The sequence below is a fragment of the Diadema setosum genome, chromosome 21 (assembly GCF_964275005.1).
Source record: "Diadema setosum chromosome 21, eeDiaSeto1, whole genome shotgun sequence".
Taxonomy (NCBI): domain Eukaryota; kingdom Metazoa; phylum Echinodermata; class Echinoidea; order Diadematoida; family Diadematidae; genus Diadema; species Diadema setosum.
In genome coordinates this window covers 6,471,646-6,493,571 of record NC_092705.1, presented here as the reverse complement: position 1 = coordinate 6,493,571, position 21,926 = coordinate 6,471,646, and the positions used below count along the sequence as shown (strand labels likewise).

The 21,926-nt window shown below is 37.6% G+C and overlaps 1 protein-coding gene across 1 annotated transcript in view; it reads right to left on the bottom strand.

Annotated features, from left to right (window-relative positions):
- Positions 1 to 956: 956 nt before the first annotated feature.
- The window catches only part of LOC140244619 (cAMP-dependent protein kinase catalytic subunit PRKX-like), a 74,916-nt gene continuing 53,946 nt past the window's right edge, over positions 957 to 21,926 (bottom strand). Inside the window, exons 6-7 of the mRNA XM_072324239.1 lie at positions 2,723 to 2,858; positions 957 to 1,082 (exon numbers count right to left, since the gene is read on the bottom strand). Coding sequence (XP_072180340.1) covers positions 957 to 1,082; positions 2,723 to 2,858 — 262 coding nt within the window. The remainder of the gene's footprint in view (positions 1,083 to 2,722; positions 2,859 to 21,926) is intronic.

Genomic DNA, 21,926 nt, shown 5'->3' with positions numbered 1-21,926 from the left:
ACAATTTTCTGCGATGTTTGCTCAATTAAATTTTCCTGTAAAACAGAATGAAGAGTTAGCCAAAGCTCTGGACTGATTACATATAATTCACTGCATGTCATTCTTTCGCTTTTACAACAAAAAGCACAGTGCTTTACCTATTTTATTCCAAAGAAAAATCTCAGCATTAAGAGGACCATTATGATAGCTAAATTTAGAACGCTCTTCAATGACATGTATCACGATATTCTCATTTTTAATAGTGATACTTCATTGAGAAAAGTAGGAGTAGAGGTAGCATTTTTCTTTAATAGGCACTAAACAGTATACAAATCTACTTTATCACTACCTGTAGGTTTTCAAAAAGTCCATCTCCTTTCCATTTTTAGAGCATGCTAAGAAAACTACACTCACACAAAAAAGTAAAAAAACTTTTCCAAAACACAATTCATCTACTCTACAGTTCCTCTTCAGTACTGAACACTGATAATACATTACATAAAAATTTACACACTGGCAACAATAAAACAAAACACAAATATCTTTCATATGCATATAGTTAGTTGTACAAGTATTAAAAGTTTCCTCATTCCCCAAAGTGCTCTGGGGGACTTTCAGTTGTTTCTGTTCAAGAGATCCATTGCATTCTTCCACTTGGGCACTAGGGAGGATGATGACATCGAAAGCATCTTTGCAGAAGACTTCCACCATCAAAATCCACAATTGTGCATCTCCATCCGAAATTCTGCGAGTGAGGTTCCTGCTTAAAATGCTCCACACACTTACAAAAAAAAAAAGAGTTCTGCACTGAGTCTGAAGCAAAAACAAAAAGAAGAAGAAGAAGAAGAAGAAAAAAGCACACAACCGCTTAAGCTGCCAGGGGGTAACTCTGCAATCATGTTTCAGTTTGAATTTCATGTGCTGGTCGTTGTCATAGCGACAGATTCATGCACCATAATGGCTCCTCCTCAACGCTGTCAAAAGTCCTTGAAGAGTTTGAGAACGTCCGCCTTGACCGAGGGGGCAGACTGCCAGTTCTCCTCGGGATACTCGTCGAAGTTTCTCGTGTCGCCGGGGTGAGATAGTTTGGGAACGATGGGGGGCTGTTAGAAAGAGATGAGCATAATATGAGGGTTTAACAGTCATTTTCATGCACAAGAGTTATCATGGTGGACAAATTGTTCTTATTTGCCTCCATTCATACATGGCAGAAAAAAAAAAAAATCTCATTCTTAACAGCAAGCCAGGCATTCAAATTTCCGAACCAAACGGCTTGAAAATAAAATAGAGCACACCTTGAATCTAGTGTGGCAAGCTGCATCACGGGGTAAAAAAAAGAACTCATTTTCATTTTTCATGTGACATTCAAGCACAACATGCAAGGAAAACTTTTGTGAGCGTTTACCCCACTCACCCACCCAACCCAAAAAAATAATACTACATTCATATAGCGCATCAAGACAAAACAATTTTTGCACTGAATTGCAATAGCGATTTGTGTGTGTGAGTGTGTGTGCACACACACAAGCTTCTCTGTTTTTGTATTGCATTGCACAAATCTATTTAATGAAAAAAAATAAACATTTATTTTGGGCTTGAGTGAAAGGGCCTAGTGTTTGTAAATGAGAGAGATGATGAGGACCATTGTCTGGAGGGCTAGGCTCTAGCTGCAATCTGCATAAAACATGACGACAATCTACATCCTCCACAGCAAAATTTATCTTAACTGAAATGTAACTCAGCAACAAATAGGAAGTGGGTTGAATGGTTGCACAGTATGGTTCCATAACATTTGCTCCTGTGACAATTGCTCCCATGAAATATCTGTATGCTAAGCCTGACATAAATTCTATCCACTCAGAAACATTGCCCTAACCCCAGTATTAATCCTCACATCAAAGTAAACCCCCAAACCCTCTCACAACCCTAACCCTAAGACCTTGGAGAAAATAAGACTGATTAGAAGCAATTATCGCAGGAGCAAATGTTGTGTCACCTAAAGTATTGCTGGGGTAATTATAATAGCAGAGCCCGTCTCAGAGAAAATTGCTTATGTTAAAGGGGACATCCTGGGTAGAAATAAGACCTTATGTTTATCATTAGACTGCCATAAAGCTTAAGATTTAATTAAGGATGATTGCGTGGCAAACACGGTGCAAATGAAATGTGCCTGAGTGTATGAAGTCTCAGATAACATGAAACCTACTTTAAAGGGATGGTATAGCTTTGGTTGAGATGAGAGATTCAGATTTAGCTTTTTGCAAGATAATTACAAACTACTTTAAAATATGTAATATTACAGAGCATACAATTATATAACAAATTCAAAGTACATTTGATGAAAAGCGGTTTTGAAATGACTGAGATATCCAAAACAGCATAGTTTTGGCTGAGATGGGGGATTCAGATTTTAGCTTTTTGCAAGATAATCAGAAACTACTTATGAAATATTACAGAGCATACAATTCTAAGAGAAATTCAAAGTACATTTGATGCAAAAAGCTTTTGAAATGGCTGAGATATCCAAAACAAAGTACACAAAGTGGTCCTAACCTTTTTATTAAGATCTCTCTGTATTTGGATATCTCGGCCATTCCAAAACCAATTTTCATCAAATAACTGAAATACGCAGAAATATGAATAATAGTGAGCTTTATTCATGATTCTGATTTATTCTGGTTTGATGGGAGAGAGGGATTGACAGAACATCGAACGACAAGCGTCAAGTGCGAGGTACTCTTACCGTGAGCTGTCTCTCTCGAACGTGATCCCAGTCGATGTTTTCAAACCATTCTGCATTCTTGATGTCCGCCGATCCGGCCCGCATGCAACCTAACCTCTTCGTTCTGTCGATCACGAGTAGGCCGTGAATCAGTTTCCTGCAATAATGAGTGGAGGAGGAGGAAGAGGAGGAGGACGGAGGGAAGGGAAGGAAGAAAAAATGGATTAAAAAAATAATATATAGGGCCTAGAATAAGAATGTGGAATCGTATCATTATCATATATTGAATTGAGAGCAGATATATTGACAAGCAGGAAGTATTTGTCTTCTGAGCTATTTATATCTTTCCATTATTTGCTCTTTCCACTCAAGGTTCACTGTTATGCTACTGATTTCTGTGAAATATATCAACCCAGAAAAAAAAAAAAATATCTCATACATGACGACATGAGCATCACTTTTGATGGACTTCAGTGATTTATAAAAGGCCACAATTATTATAATTATTATACAGCTTAAACATATGTGAAAGACAATTAAATGAAAATACACATTTACATCTTGAAGTGGTACAGTTGAGTACATTCAGATAATGACTATGATTCAATTTGGAAAAAAAAAAATCTTGTCATTCCAGAATGCTTCAGAACCCCCATATCAAATACCTTTCCATTACAGTCAAAACAAATAATTTTACTCATTGCAAGACTTAGCTAATCATTGCCATGTGTCATTTCTTTTTTTTTTTTTTTTCTTTTGGGGGGGGGGGGGGAGTGGGGAGAAAAGAGGTTAAATCTGTATACACTCTCAACTTAATCATTCATTGCATACAAGATGACTAGATGTTTACTTTCAAACCTGTGTGGTTTTATGGACAATTTTATTCCCTGAAACAGTGGTACAGAAAGTTTTATGAATGTGCGTGTGTGTGTGTGTGTGTGGGGGGGGGGGGGGGGGGAGGGGGGCAGCAGCAGAAGTGAAACAAGTAGGCACACATAACAGGAAATCTCAAGTGTCACTGCCCTAGCTGCCTCATTTCTTTTCTTTTCAGTGTTGTTGTTGTTCTTTTCCTTTTATAACTCTCTGAATCACTCAAGAAGGTCACTGATATATCACATGGAGTGGCAAGCACTGATTTCAGTGAACCAGTGAGAGGATATGATTTTCCAGAAACCACATACTCTCTCGAATCCCGATGTTGACGATGTTGATGATGAACACTGGGCCTACCAAGGGTGAGGATCACACCCATCCAAGGCATGGTGTGTTACAGCTGATTCCCTTATCATACCAGCTGCATAGTGTCTTGTAACACCCATCTTTTTGTCCCCCCCCAAAAAAAAAAAACAAAAACAAAAACAAAAACAAAAAACCAACCAAACAAACAAACAAACAAACAAACAAAAACAAAAACAAAACAAACAACTCTTGATGTACTCCACAAGAATACTTATTGAACAGACTGAGACAGCTGTGTCCATCAACAGCTTGTCGAACAAGTCATTGCAAATGGAAGACCTCACCGAGGCAGCATTTTGGTTACTTTGTTGTGTTCTGGTCTGTTCTGACTTTCCACGAAACATGCATCATGCAGATGGGTGCAGGGTATGAATCATCCAATCTCTTGGAAAGGAATACTTCAGCTGCAGTGGGGAAGAACTGGGATCTAGCTGTATTACCATTTAAAGTGTAACGATACCCTGGAATTCAAATTTGTGTAGGACCTACAGCTAGAATACACACACACACATGTGCTATGTGGGGGTGGATCCAGGAATTCTGTAAAGGGGAGGCGCCTTTACAAAATTAAGCCCCCCATTTTTTCCTTCGTATTTCTTTTGTTTTAACAAAAATGAAGAGGGGGTGCGCGCCCGGTGCACCCCCCTCTGGATCCGCCACTGCTATATGTGTTTGTTTGTTGGTGTATGTGTGTGCGTGTGTGTGTGCGTATGTGTGTCAATTCATTCATTGTGTCTTTATACAAATTGTATGTGCAAAGTTGGCATATCAGCATTTTACAAGCCTATCACCTGAACTTTCCATGTTTTCCTCATAAAAAAAGCATGGAAATCATGTCGAAGCTTCTCTCCTTACAAAACACAACAACAAAACAGCAAAAACAACAATCTACAATTCCCAAAACAGGAACCGTCCAGGAACAAAACACTGTCAGATTTCCCTAAAAATAACTTGGCACCTACATGAACATTCATGTAATACATTGTTGCATGTTTTCAAGGTAAACAGGCGTAATATTGTCTGATGCTGATAGGAATTCAAGTTTGTGTACTTTCACTTCTCCGTGCAAAACTGTAGCAAAGCAATAGCAGACACTAATTTCCTGTTCTATTGTCATTATGAGGAAAAGTGACCACGAAGGATACGTCAGATATTTCTTTGTAATTCAAAATGCACAATAATCAAGTGGCTTAATATATGATTTATTGTTCCTGCATGCCAAAATTCAAATTAAAACTTTGTTGCCATTTTTTTTTTTCAACAGAATATGTTTTCACATTCTTTTTAAATAAATGAAATATTTAAATGCACAGTTGCACACCAAATCATGAGAGATAAGTTAGCATCATTTCAAGATGAAAATTATAAAGTACAACGAGTAACAAAGGGTATTCACCCCTCTGAATAATATCTTTCTTTCTTTCTTTCATCAAAGGGTATAATGTTTCATAATTTATGTGTTCTTCTATACATCTCTAAATCTGGATTTTTTGAAGCATAAAATTTAGTTCAATATTTTTGCTGTGTGGAAATTTGCATACATTCTGTGCAACAAGAAAATAGTGCAAAAATAAAAGCATGTAAATTATTTTGCTTGTTATATGCAAGACTATTCAGAGTTATGATTCCATGGATGCAAAAGCATGTGAAATTCATCTTACTAGGTCAAGCGCAAAAATTTCCACTTTTACAGTATTAACCTTTTGTATGTGCTCAGATACTTATAATAGATATAACTTGTCAAGCATTTTCATCAGCACTCAGTCAATCCTCCAAAACTTTACCTATTCATAAACTTAGCCAGCCCACTCAGGTTTTGCAATGAACCCCAGTCCAACAGAAGGGCCTTACCATGACACAGCAGGAATTTTGAAGTTTAAGAAATCCTTGTTCACTGACATAATTACTTTTTCGTACTTCAACTTCTGTGTTTATGTGCTAGCAAAACACATTATCTTCTAGAACCTGGGATGTCACACTATGCAAAGCCTATTGAGATTTCAGCATCGCGTGTGAAATTGGTCAACCTTATGGCCTTTTTGACAAGTATGCGCACTCTAATTCAATGCTGAGAATCTCAAAATAAACAAGAATGCATGTGGCAACCTTTTTGTTTTGCTGGTTTCATGATTCAATGTCATATTGAAACACACACACACACACACACTAAACACTTTTGCGGGCAGCATTTAGTCACTGAGAGGTTTGATGTTCTTTAAAAAAAATGTCCATGTTTGGTAAGTAATTTCTTAGCATGCAGAGTAATTCTCCAAGGCTTAGGGTGGAAGAAATTTCACGACCACGAGAACGGCCTCTTGGAGTGGAAGTGACGGCATTCGATTCCATCCGCCTCCAAGTCGTGATCCCCCTGGAACACTTTGGCGTCATGCTCATTTGCAGGAATTTCAAGAGCTACGTGTACGTTACTCGAACATTAAGACTGAGGCGAGGGACGATTTATGGGCCCGAGAGTCAAGTTCATCCCACAAAAGTCTTGATGTGCACACGTAGCACTCACATGCACACCGCTATCGAGACTCTTACAACAGCTACCAGGGTCTGAGATGTGCTCCATGGCAACCATTAAACCAAGATTGAAAGCAGCATAAATAGAAAGATGCCAAACTTCTCTGGTTGGAATTAGAAATGGCTCTGATAAGGGTCGAGATGCTAAACCACACATGAAATGTATCCAGACTGTAAGGATGGAAAAATGTGATGAACCTTCATTTCATAGTATTCGATGTTGCTTAACTTGATTTGGTTGGATTTCTGCTTTTTTAAGCATAAACATCTACATGCTTTGTTATATGGTTTGAAAGACAATGCAAGACATTATCCTATCTGCTATGAATGAATAATATTAAGTGCTTATAACATCTATGAGCAGTGCTTGAAAAGTCTTCATTATCACAATTTGATAGAAACTTACAGATTAACGCAAAATTAAAATGCACGCAAAATTTCTTGTCTACACTATATGCAATGAACGCCAGTGGCAATTTGCGAAAATTTCATGCCACGAAAAAGGCCGTCGGCTCCAATTCGCGAAAGTTTCGTGCCGCGAATATATTATGTTTTAAAGTAACCACAAGAATGGTCTTACAACCTCATTCATTGCATTCTTTTCTCAATACCCAGTTCCATATCACTACAATGACAATATTCCCTGCAGCTCTCATCATCATCTTATCGTCATCTTACAATGATCATCATCATCTTATCGTCATCATCATCATCATCATCACCATCATCATCATTGCCATCATCATCATCACCATCATCCTTATACTGACACAGAACACTCATAAGTATCATATTCAAAAGTGGTAGGTAATGAGCTAACATTCGTCATTATCACTACCATCTTCATTACTGCCATCACTCTCGCTATCAAAGTTTTTATCATAATGGCTGCCATCATTATTATTATTTACATCTTCATCATCACCATTACCACCAACTCATCATCTCTTATTAATATCATCACCATATCATCACCATAAACCTAACTAGCAAAGAACACAACTAAATAGTGTATCATCATCATCACCAGTAGAAGTAGTACAGTGCCTTATCAGCTTGGAAGACTTCATATCTCAAACAGATTATAGAACATTACCATCATCATCATATAGCTACTACAAGTGTACTTGGTATCCACACGTACCTCAAGCACCCTGATCATCACCACAGCAACCACAACTACTACCACCACCATGACCACTCAGTCAACATCATCACCACAACATTGTCATTAGCAGCACCACAGCTGTAAGAACTTATCTACATCATAATTCTGCCTGTCTGAAGCCAAATCAATCACAGATACCTCTCAAATTCCAACTCTATGTTTGTTTCTTCCATTGTCTCAAAAATCCTCTCGACCTCATATGATTCCCGGATTCCATGAATTTTGTCTCTTCATCAATGGCATTGACCTTCTTCTGTCTCCCGCATCCTGCTCCTTGCAGCTTAGCAGAGGATTGGGGGGGGGGGGGGGAGTTGGGGGTGGGGAGGGGGTAACAGAGAATGCATGACTCTCGCTCTCCAGACATGGAACATACCACTGCCTCCATCATTCTTGGATGATTGCCTGATATTGAACAGACCAGGATCCACTTGTGACACTTGGGGATGGAAGCATGCACGGTGTCCTACCACAAACATCCATCTTTATCCAGACTGGGACATCATTTGTGATCGAGAGGGGGGGGGGGGGGAGGCAGAAAGAAGGGATGAGGAGGCAGGGGTGGGGTGGGAAGGGGATGGGGGTAGGAGGATGGTGTTGACATAGCAATGTAGTGAATCACAAACACACATCAACTGTTCATCAAAGCATTGTCAGGGAGATCATTCTTTTGGTTCCTGGAAAAGTCATCATCATCATTTAACTGTTTTAGTGACATGCTTGTGTGTTCCTCTCATCAGATGGAAACTTAAAAGACCTCATCACTATTCTGCAGACATATGCTACATGCTTTCCTGACTTGGTAGAAAAATTCTTGGTAAAATTAACAACGAACATTGAAGAAACATGCATACTCCATGAAGTAGGTAAACATAGCTATACCTCAAACCATATGGAGCTACATGTATATAGATCCATGCTCAAACTTCCTGAATGGTTGGGCAAGATGGACGTATGTATGCCCCTAGCACTATATTACCATTTCAACTCTGGCATACTGACATAACATTTTATGGGCATCTGGAAAGACATATTTGAGCACTATAAGACTACATTTTCTCTTTCGTTATGTACCTTTGGCATGAAACTGTTGCTACATTTCTATTTTCTTACCACAGACAAATAAGCCCGGGGTATCCAACAAAAATCAAGAAGGACCGATTATCCTTTTAATGCAGGTCGCAAAAGTTAGTGTTTTTTTTTTCTTGCATCCAGTTTTTCCACCGCATCGAAAAAAAACACACATTCTTAAAGAGTTAATTTGGGGTGTGCATGTATGGGACTCCAAGTAGAAGAACATGTAAGTCTCACCTTTTTTTCACATCACCAACTATTTTGTGGATCTACCATGGTTTTTCAAAGAAAGGGCCTGAATTCAGTGAAGCCTATTAACCTTCTCTATGCCAATGATTCAAATTTCACAAACAAACAAACAAACGGACAGAAAAGTACTGTGGCACACAGAGGGTTAAGCAAACTTTTAACGACATCCATACTGCACTCATCCATCAGTCAATCCCTAATTTTTAGCTCCACCACCTGGCAGACCGCTCACTTTAGAACAACCTGGGCGAGATCACGACCCCAGTGCCCCTTCTCCAGAAACGACTGTTGTAGGGGTACAATAGCATGACAATCCACACGTGAAGATCACGTGGTGCCCCCCTTGAAATGCATCTATGATGAAAACATGGACCCTTCCATGCTGAAAATAAGAGCCGTGCATTAATAACATCAAAAGAAGTAAAAAGAGTATAAGTTATGGCATTCATCTCTAAATATTACATGGTACAGACTTTATTTAAAGGTAGGGAATCCCATTTGCATGCCTTAAATGAAGAGTTTTATAAATACAGTGGTATGTTGAAGAGAGTATCATTTTAGAAACTCCCATAAAGTATTGAAAGTGGAAGGTAACATTTAGTACATTTTTATTGACCGTTAGATTTTGAATTGAATTTTTTTCGGGGCTCACCGTAAATTCCAGTACATTACTAGGCTACCTTTGCAGACCCATGCACTGCATGTGTGTCCATCATGTATATTTTGTGAAGAAAGTTCATCAAAACTCACAAACATTTCTATATACATTCTTGCCACACACTCTATATGTTATTACATCAGCTCTTACTTTTAGATTTGTGTTTATAGATAAAAAATACAGAAGACTGCAACAAAAAGGCTTAAGTGTGGCTGACACACAGAACTACTGAGTAGTTGAGTTTTGTGCATTATTCAAATTGTAGATTACTGTTGACTTCCAAATTTCTCAGCAGTGGCCTAACCAAGTCCCCTGAGGTTCATATTTAATGTTTTGCTGCATTTTGGGAGGTCTGTGAAAGGTATCCCCTACCTTTAAAGGAAGCACTGTATCTAACAGATGAATTTTCCTCCCCGGGGATTTTGTTGATCATACCCCCATAGGTGTGGAGAAGAGGGGACAAGGGGGTGCGCATGATTGTCTGGATCACAGTAGGGGACGTCAGCCTCGCTTTGTTGTGAGTTCAGGAGGTGTTTTCCCCAGAAAAAACACTAGTTGCGTAGTGTTGTTTTTTTATTATGATTATTGCGATCATGGTTACGGGTGAGAGGGTAAGGTGCACACATCCACTGCCATAGAGATGCATGGGGTAGAGGCAGGGAGGTGGGATTGACACACCTCCTTGGGTAGAGGCCATAATTTGGTTGCCAGTGTATGCACACCTTTATCCAATCTCATGTAGCCTGCCCAGGTATGATTGGACATTCACTCTATTTTCCCCTTCAGTAATGTACAGAGGAGCTGAGGATGAATGCAATATACTGGGCTATCAACCTCTCAAAAAAAAAAAAAAAAAAAAAAAAAAAAGATAAAATATTGATACATACTAAAAATATATGTATATATATATTTTTTCTTCTTTTTAAGTAAAATTCATTGTCACATTTACAAATTGAAAAATTGCACACAAAAAAGCATTCAAAATACATCCTAAAAAGAGTTGTTTCTTTCATGAAAAGAAATAATCAGGCCTATATTTTCTTGACTTTGATGAAGAAATATATACTAGATTTTGTAAAAGCAAACAAGCTGGCAGCTCTGTCAATACACACAGTACAAGTGCTCCACTCATCATAGAGTTATTTCTGTGTTGATGTTGTTGTTGTTGTTGTTGTTGTTGTTGTTGTTGTTGTTGTTGTTGCTGCTGATTATGAAGATGCAATCAACAGCTCTGGAAAAGACATCCCTGCATACACAGTACAACAATGAAGATAGACACTGTGCGTACGGTATAGTTTGCAGTGTTTATCTTTTACTGTCACAAATTTCACTAGTTGACTGATATTAGCAGAGTTAGGCACTTATGAAAAATATTGCCTCCCATAAAGAAAATGTACTTTATCTCATCTCACTACCTTTTCTCCTGAAAAAAAAAGGTTAATTATAATACTCCTCATTTCATTTGAGTAGTTCTTTGTAAATTATCCTATAGGTAAGGGGTATACAATGTAAATCTGAATAATATCATGCTTACAACAAATATGGCCTATACAGTAGCTAGATAGATACGGAAAAATAGAGAGTTGAATTGATGGACAAAGAGACATTTACCCTGAAGCTAGTGAGACACGGCTGTAGACTGATATTTAATACCTGACATCACAGGTGAACAAGGGCAACAGAAAAGAAATATGTATAAATTAACAAAAAAATGTATAAATTAAGTGAGAGGTGATGATTGTGATATCTGCAACTAATGGTAAAAGTCTCAGTGCGGTAGTTTGCGAATACACCCCTGTATTCCACAGATTCAATTATTTTATTCCACATCTCAATACTCTGTGCCACAACATGCTGGGGTGTGGTATGAATGAGAAGACTATATGAGCCCAAACATCAAAACTATCATATTGCTGCAGCCTATGGTTGCCTAGCAACCACAAGTCCCACTGCTGGTACAGTATTGGGAATTAAGTTAGCTAAAGTCTGGTAGCCAGCCTTGTTTACTACATTTCCATGGCAACACTAAATGCAATGTGAGCCATTTTTAAAGTTTTTCAAACCAACTTTCAGAGATCCCCTTCAGATTTGCCTTTGTGATCCAAGCTCACTGGATCTAAAAATGTTGCTTTTGGAGTAGTTACCCTGTGGAGAGAAAAACACAAACCCAATTGTAATTTTGCAAAAAGTTGTTTGCACCTATCTTTGTGTGCCATGGTGTAAACTGCCTGTGTGCCACTGACATTATTTTGAGACTGCAACGCACAAGTGCCTTTGGAAAACATTGTCTGTTTTTTATCCGGTAATTCAGGGGACCAAAAACTGCATCAAATGCAATACAGCAAAGTTGTGCAAGCTTTGATGGGATGTAAATATTAGGACAAAGCCAAGGCTATGATGCTTTCAATGCACTGTAGCATATCACAATCTATCGATCAGTTCATGCGCTTTTGTGCATTTGAGCAAAATATGCGAAGTTGGCAAGATGACGACTGAGTCACGTGCGTGAATGTGGCACACAAAAAGTTCAAGAAAAAAGCCACTAACATGTAGGCACCTACATGTAGAACTATTATACAGCACAGCTTGTAGCAAGAATGAATATGATAATATATCTTGACATTTTGTGTAAGAGAATTTGGTGGGTGATGTATCATCTGTCTATTGAAGTATCTGAGTATATCTATCTATCTATCTATCTATCTATCTATCTATCTATCTATCTATCTATCTATCTATCTATCTACCTAGATATACCTTTATAATACTGCTAAGGGAAATCACTTACTAAAGAGAGAGTTTTTGCAAGGAGAATGCTCACCATACAGCAGAATTGTGATATATAAAGGATAATACATAATGTGATGTAATAATTATTATATATATGTCGCATGACATGCGATTGACACCTCCCTGTGGCAACACAGGAAATGCCAAACCTATAGTCCTGTCCAGGGAGGTGATACCTCCCTGTCCTGTCCCAGCAGTAGTGAAGCAGACTGCTGAGCCAATCACACATGTGAAATAGCATCCAATATTCAAATCTTAAAGTTTTCTTTTTCCACATGAATGGAAAGCTGAAACACTGAAATTTTTAACGTTGTGATTTTTACTTCCCTGTAACTGACAACTTCTGTTTCCACTAAACATACTTTTTTTTTCACAAGTGCCGGTACATCGAGGGCCTGCTTGCTATAAAATTTTGTTGATATTATGCTGTTATCTCAACTTTCAAAATGATAAAGTCAGGGACACTTTAGGGGGAGGGTTGAACCTCTAGTCAAGTGTTCCCACTTCAAATTCTTGTGAGCTCAACTAATATTTATGATCTCTCAATTTCTGAGAAATTTAGAAAATACAGATGAATAAAATCAGAAATTAAAGGCTGGATGAGCTGATGTGAGTGGTGTATAGTGGCAAAGATAAAAACATTTGAGCAAGGGTGGAGTAGCTTTTGAGAAGGTTGATACGTTTCTTTGATTTTATTGTTATTGTTAGCACCAGTTTGTCATTACCTTACTGTATACATTGCTTGTGACATTGTTGAGATGGGGATTGATGATATCTCCAGCCATGAAAGAAGAAATCCACTTCAAAATTTGATCAAAATCTGATAAAATAAGGAAGTTATGCCATTGTGTTGAAGTGTTGAATTTTTTTTTTAAACACTTTTTGACCAGTCATTATGAATATTCAAATCAGCAAGTTGATGATGTCATGCTCTCACAATCTCTTATTAATTTCACATAGAGAAATGACAAAAATTTTTACATTTCAGCTGTATAAATATAAAACTTGCCATACAACCACTCAAAATAAAAGAGAACAAATGTTACCTCTGATATGTTTTTAGTATGGGAATATGCCTTTACCTGTATTAGCTAAAAGTAAAAAATTTTCTGAAATTCATATATAACATACATATGAAATATTGTGAGTGTACGACATCATCAACTCGCTCATATGAATATAAGGACTGGTCAAGAAATGCTTTAAAAAATTGAAATTTCAAACTGTCACATCTTCTTTATTTCTTATTCACTTTTTATCATTTTTGGAATGTTCTGTAGTTTTTTTTTTCTTACTTTCTTTGGGAGTTTTTTTTTTTGTGTGTGTATGTGGATTTCCGCTTTAAAGAGCATGTCTGCCTTCACCAGTCATCTCTTCTGCATAATGTATTTACTGCCTTCATTACAATGTACATGAATTGAACAATTTCTTCTAAATTGCCACAGAGATATCATCTGGATAATTTAAAAAAAAAATGCATTGTTAGTGTAAAAATACACACAAGATATATGCACCATATTTTAGGCAATCCCTCTGATATTGTGTAAACATAAGCTATTCATCATGACATCTGTTGAAGTAGAAGCTCAAGATTTTTATAGTTCAATGGTACCTGAAAACTCAATCACCTTTATGCAACATTTGTAATACCATCTAGACTTCTTTAATGGGACAATTAACAAATTTAAACAACATTTGCAGTTTATCTTTGTTAAAGTCTAACATGAGAAGATGAGAGAATATCTGATCAAGATACTCTCCATGGCTACCAGAAACCAAAAAATTGTGCTTTGAATTTATGCCATTTTCCTCTTTGGTTGGTTAACATGAGTAATCTCTACTGCCAGTAAGCACTAAAGGTGACGATCTCATCCCTTCAATATGAAAACGAAAATTGAAATGGTGCTGTGTGTGTGTGTGTGTGTGTGAACACGTGCACTTGTGAGCATAGTCCAGAGCTGACTGGGTTAAATAACAGGAATATGAACTCTATTCTACCCTTCTCCAGGGATATCCAAGACCCGAGAGTGAGGGATGAATACCTCTTACTATGACCTCCATGAACTTTCCCCACAGCTCAAGTTCAGTATTTGCATGCATATTTGCAGAGTCATGGCACTTTTTTTTTCTCCCCCCCCCCCCCCTCCCCCCCATCCACAAAAAGCCGAAAATATGCGATGCACTGGCATAAGCAACTTCTGGTTCTTCATGAGTGAAATTTCATACCCAGGGCAAACATGATGCAGGTGGTCCAAAGGTCGGAGGTCATCAAAGATTGATGTTTCACAACTATTCGTGACAGGGGTATAAAGGGAGCAGGTAAGCCCAAACAGGTACACCTATAAATAATACTGGGCATATTTCAAAGCCTGCTGGTGCTTCAGAAGACTGGTAAGTGAAGTTCATTTTTCACCTTAACCCTTTTCTCATCACACACAAGAAAAAAAGAAAATTCATTTGAAAGGCATCCTTACTGATCTCAAATGTTCGCTTTTGGATTTCAGGAAATATTCTACCATTTCTGTAGCAAAATAAAACTGAACGAGTTATAAAGATGATCAATATAGGATGCTGACAATGACAACATCTAAAAACAAAATAATACTTGCACTTCCCTGCGGAAGTCACTAGGGTTTCTGTCTGAAAAAGTTGCCAAATTTGGTTCCAAATATTTAGTATTACAACATAAGGCATGCCATGCTGTGTACACTTATGTAATCAGTGCTACAATGTACATCTAATCAGTTTGAAATCTATGCACAATGTTCTACAAGAAAGTGTTTTCCTGGCTCATGTATTAACAAAAGTAAAAGTGAAATGCTTGAAGTTTCTTTCTGTTGTTTTTCTCTCAGATGAAAAATGGTGGTCATGCAAGCTAGCCTTAAAGGGGGGGGGGGGGGGGGGGGGTGGAGGAGGATGGGAACACACAGAAAGGAGTCTATTGATTCTGACAAATCGAGCATACTCAAAGCACTCCATTACCTGGCCTCATCACATTACAGAAAGGAAACACAACAAGACCCAGAAAACAAAACCACAGGAGACATGATGACCTTTGCAGAAATCAATACCAAGAGCTCTATAGCTGGGACTATGGACCAGACTCACTCTGGACTGAAAAACAATGCAGACGCACTAAAGGCTGAGAGAAAGAATGTCTCTCGCCTCTTTTGGAAGAACATCGCAAAGGACGGCTCAAACTTTTGAATGATTATGAGCAATTCATTAGCAAGTCAAAGGGTGTTGTGGCAGTTAATTACTCAGTGAAGATGTTGATAATAGGTCCTACTGAAAATTAGAATCATTGTAAAAATGGTTAGGCCCTTCAGTAATAAAAATGATGATAATAAAAATGATACTAATAGCAACAACACTAGTAATGAAATAGTAGTAATAATGATAATAATATAATTTTTGTACCTACAACACATTTCATAATCATAGGAAGTACTTATACTACATATAGAGTGACAAAATAGAGCAAATTGATTATCAATTCATGTAATCATACATTATTTCATGTAGGTAGGGTCTACAGAAGACTACAAACAGATTGCAACAGTCTGTCACCATCTAAGACCTGAAGTTGGTCAAGGTTGGGTCATATCTTTATGAGATGCACAAGGTAGATGTGTGTGTACAATGTGTCTACAAAACATTAAATCTCAACAAACACTCTCTCAATCATGACATATCCCTCAGACAGGAAGTGTGCAGTCAGAAACTTCTCACAATTCCAGCAGAGACTGTAACCCCAATTCCTACAATTGTTACGGGAATGGTACCATTCATGCAGTGTCTGTGTGACAAAAAGGTGGTTTTTCTAGTTTTTCTCTTCCTTTTCTTTTTTTAAAGAGTAGAAATACATCCTTTGAAAGAAAAAAAAAAACATCTGTGCATCTGGAAGAAAGACTATCCTCCACCATGACAGTCTGACTCTGTGATTGGCAGGACAGATACACTCTACTAAATTTTTTGGTTGTAAGACACACATCCCAGCTATGCCGCAGACTTGACATTCGCTTGGCTTTGGTGCTGGATGCTGCATAGGATTTGGGTTACAGGGAAATAATTTGCAGGCCAGTTTGGAGATGTGAACTGTGTAACATACTGGTGCATGGGTGCTGACATTCTCTCCCCCCCCCCCCCCCTCCCGGGCTATTTCAAATTTCAATGTGTAAAAGTATCATGGCATGACAATAAGTTTGCTCAATAGTCTTAGATGTCTTCAAAAAAGTAGCATGACTATTGCTCATGCTGGGGGTATTTGGATTGCAACCTATATCAACATCCCCAAAATGAAGAATGACAATATTCCCATAGGACATCTGATATGAGAGTTTTACTACGTAGGTATGAAATGACGAAAACATAACAAAAGAACAACCTCACTGGGAATCTTAAATCACATCTGTTACTCTATGGATAAAAAAAAAATACAGAAAACAGCTAAACCTTGAGAGTACTAGAAATGCATGAACATCATTCATCAGTCATTTGAAACTGCCTCGATATCATATTTTATTTGAGAACGACAGGAGTGTGGAGGAAAGACTAGTCTGAACTTTCCATGGCACGATAATTGGCCTATCGGTAATTTTATGCACACTTTACGATTACCATGCCCATCCCAACATCAATCATAGGAATAAAGAAATATACAGCATATATATATATATATATATATATATATATATATGTTTTCATATCTTTCTCTTTGTGACAGTAACTGAAACATAATTGAAATAGCTCAAATAACTGCCTTATCCTGTGTCACTACTAACTTCCTACAGTGCTATCTTTACAGCATGAAAGAGGCACAATTCAATTCTGTACAGCTCTTGGATCCATTTACCTCAATGATCAACTGCCTAACACAGCAACAATAATATGGCTGGGTTGAGATTTCATAAATAAAAAGATATCATAAAGAACAAAGCTAATATTTTTGTCTCATGAAGCAAGGTAAAAAATGATTAAAAAAATGATGTAAAAAATGATTACGATGTTTCAGCTGTGAAATCTGCTGGCCTTCATCTGTTACTACCAAGATGATGAACAAGATACCATGACGGAATTTCAGAAAAGGTGTGTACAATGTCAACTCATCTCCCCAAATAAATGTGCACTCACACACAAAAAAACAAAACAAAAACACAACAACAACAACTGAATTTCCAAAAATATTGCACAAACATCCCTGTCAGCTGATGGCTTCTTTTGAATGGGAATATATCACAGATTTTGCAATAGCATAGACATTATATACACCAACACAGTTTGTATTACGTAGTCTTGCAAACAAGTGTAAAGTATCTTCTGTGGTTACAGGAAATTCAGGGTTGAGTATGCAATTATTGATCTTGGGTGTATACCAACTTATATGCACAGTGAGTTTGGAAAAGGGCATTGTCCTAGTGGGGCCGACGTCCATACCATCATTATACCAGGTTTTTTGTTTTGACTATCATACACTGATTGGTAACAAACTCAATAGTACGGTGTTTACAATCATACCTCAAAGGAGTTGTGTAAAGCCCCTTATAATAGTAATTGACAATGCAAACAGAGCTTATGAGAAAATGGCAGGATCTGTTATTCTACGGCGCTTGAATACTAAAAGTTCCACAAGAGACCTTCACCATGTGAAGTGCTTCCAAGTGTATCAAGGCAGAATAGGTTAAGTTCCAAAGTGTTTTGTGTTAATGCATATGTGAGATTCATGCGAACATTGATTATTCACTAAAAACATTTCCTACAGACTGGATTATTCATTTCTATGTGTGTGTGTGTGTGTCCCAAAGTGCTATTTATCTTAAGATTGATCTCACTTGCACATGTACTAAATGGCATCTTAAATGACATGAGAAGGATGAATTTATGTGTTTTCCCCGCTTATTTTTTTTTGATTGAATCATTTCTTTATTCAAGAAAATGTTTATACATAACCAGGTCAATTATCTCTTTAGATAATTGCAGGTATACATTGAACATACAACACAAATAACATCCATGAAATTAATGTGGCCAGTATCAACAATGATATTTAAACTAACAATCATTATAACATTTGTGTCAATTCTTTCATATATATATATGTATATCGGACGTTTATAGAAACTTCACACTCCGGGCGGACCAATAATCAGTCGATGTTCTGCTTTTTTGTTTCTGATTTCATTTTGTACATAATCAAAAACTGTAATAAACCTTCTTTCGGTGTATCTAATTCAATATTACATATACAAATATAAAATATTTCACATATACTATACTAATCAACAGACTTCAATATTTTGCATACTATAGAGATAAACCCATGAACTGGAAGGAAATCTAAAAATATTTTGATTAAACATTGCTATATACATAAATAAATAAATAAATAGATTGAGCTGAAATTTCTTCCATGTTATTTCCATTATAAAAACATAACAAAAACATGGACATCAAAAAGTGACAGGATAATGTGGGATATGAAGGGTTTTTTTTTTTTTCCCAACTATCTTCAACTAAACTGGACTCCACAGTGACAACGACATTTCTAGCTGCTGAATAGCTATTGTAAGTTGTAGGCGAATGGGGTATTGTATGAGCCACATTCTACAGGTTTTGATTTTGTGCAAATTTTGCAAGTTGACTAATATTTGCACACTTCAAGGACTTTTAATGAATTGGAAAAGAGTTATTTCATGCACACTTGCCAAACAACCATTTTATATGTTTGCATCATCTGAATCACAAACTATTATCATTTTGGTGTTTCTGAGTTTGTTTGAGGGTATTTTTGAGACCATCTCTGCTCATCCCTGCAAGCAATAGAATTCTTCCCTAACACCTAACTGGATGAATTTCTTTTGTGTAGTCCCACAATTAAAATCCACACTATTGCAACCTTGTCCCAATAACACATAATTCATCAACCTCACTTTAGAGGTATAATTGCAGGAATGCAAGACAAATAATGGCAGTGTTCAGTCACATATAAGGATTATTACCTCCACCAAGGGAGGAGGTTATGTTTTAGTTACCGTTGGTTTGTTTGTTAGTTAGTTTGTTTGTTTGTCCGTGTGCAAAATAACTCAAAAAGTTGTGCACGGATTTGGATGAAACTTGTAGGAAAGGTTGGGAATGACACAAGGAACAGATGATTTAATTTTTGGTAGTGATCAGGAAATTTTTATGGATTTTATGAAGGATTTTTGATATTTTGGCAGGAAGGGTCAATGAACTTGGGAGTTCAAGCTGCGCATTTTTGAGGTTTTCATACACGCACTATTAGTGCTATAGTTTCTGTTAGGGCGAGGCACGCCACACAGCTGAGGGTTTATGACATAACAGAGGCTTTATTGGGAAATCAGACGATTTTGTCAGCATGCATATGTATAGGTGGAAATCACTGATCTCTTTGGGAAGAGCAAGATCATTGGTGGAAAGTAGCTGCTTGGCGGAGGTCTGCGCTCTCAGAGTGCTTTTCTAGTTTCTCACAGCAATCATTTGCCTTGCACATATCATTCACTCATTTTCCTCCTTAACCCAACAGCAACCAAGACATCTCCAGGGGCCCTTCACAATGTTCCTGAATGCCGCTGACTCTCCATTTCAGTGCATGTGCGCCCTGGTCCCTCCACTCAGGTGTTTATTTGTACCACATGGCACAAAGTAAGCGTGTTCCTCATTTCTCAAAAGAGGTATATCTTAGGCACTCAATTCAGGAAAAAAATCCTGAAGAATTACTGAAATAGGGGGTCTTTAAGTATTTATTCCCAAAATGTCTTTAATCAGGGGAGGTTGTAAAATCGTTCCAGAACAATCCTGAAAAAAGGTACCGAAAAGGGTCAGTTTCAAACCCCAGAGAAATTCTGAAATAGGGGTAGTGTGGCTTCTTGATATTTGCACTGATTCTCCCAAATGTATTTACTTTACTGCACATATTTTGCTGTAAAACATGCTGGGCTGGCCTTCTTTTTGCAGCCTATTTCACAACGTGTGCTGCACATACATCATGCTGCTTGTACTTTCGCTGGCAGACTTTTCAACCACAGAAAACCGCAGGAAAAAAAAATGTTCCTCAAATGCTTGAACTGCAGTCGAAGCATGTACTACTTACCACTCATCAAGAGTGATTGATAACAACTCTGAAAAAAGCCATACCTCCCCTTCTTGCTCTGAGATTCAAAACCGCAGAATCTACAAAGGCCTTCCTCGGTCATGTGTGTACGGACGATAATTGAAAACGTGATCGTAATTGTCATTGTACTTCGGCATTGCAATTACGTTTCTTGACCTGTATGAAAACGGCCCATCAAACTTTCTTGGCACCCAAAATATGATGTTTAGCCATCGATCATCTCGTCCGTCGCCTTCCCCCCCTCCCCCCCCCCCCCCCCCCCCCACCATTGTCAGACCATGACTGAAATCTGTGGTAATTGTACCATGGGGTCATAGGTTTGGGTGTTACAACAATTATGGATATTTGAGCATACCCATACGTGCTTAAACTGAAACAGAGATAGATGTAGCGATCTATTCTGGACTCCGATGATGACTTTCACAACTCAATCATGCACAACATTGACAATGACTAATTCTAACCTGCATTTCCCTGTCCTAATCACTTCAATGATTTTGCCAATCACAGAAAAAAGCAAATATATGCCTATACATTTATATCACAAATCTCTCTCTCCCTCACTCTTTCTCTCAAAATACAAGGGTTGTGTTCCATGATTCTGCACAGGATGAGCTTTATACTTTGCAAGGTACAAATGTAGCTGCTACCACATTCACAGCAAGTGGACTCCCATTTTGGGTAAAAACCCACTCATGGAACGAAAATAGCTCATGTTTGCAGGACATTTCATCTTAGGGAGTAAAACAAGAAATCACAGGAGATTTTCTACTTCTCGTATTTGCTCAATGGATATCACGCGTCAAAAATGCGCACTTGCTCGGATATGTAAATATGCAATTGCTCCGTAAATACCCTCAGTCAAACTGTAACTACGGCGTATTTACAATTTCTGACTAAACTATCAAAAAAAAAACTTCATATGCAAATATATGAGTTTCATCAAGTTTCATCAAAGGAAATTCTAAACAATATTCCCTTCAAAAAGAAAACTAAAAAGAGACAGAGTGAAAGTTTGCACTCTGAAAATATGTTTGTACATTAGGCTACTCTATGGCAGAAAAATGTGTGTGTCAGTTTACAAAGGTTGAAGGGATCTCCCCTGCCCTTGGAACATTACAACAAGCAGCATCTGCCCAAACTCAGTGTTAGGTTGGCCTATAGACCTACATGAAGGGCTTTTTTCCATTTTCACTTTCTCATAGTAGATGGCTACTGTATTTAATATTATATACAAACTGCATGTGGTCCTGCTCTTTGTTCTGGAGCACATCAAGTATCAGAATTCAGAATGTGTTTTGACAGGATTCTAGAATGGATAATGTCATCCAGTTTTTGAAGTAGCTCAGAATTTTGCTGTTGACGTCACAGACAAAACACACGAAAACTCGCT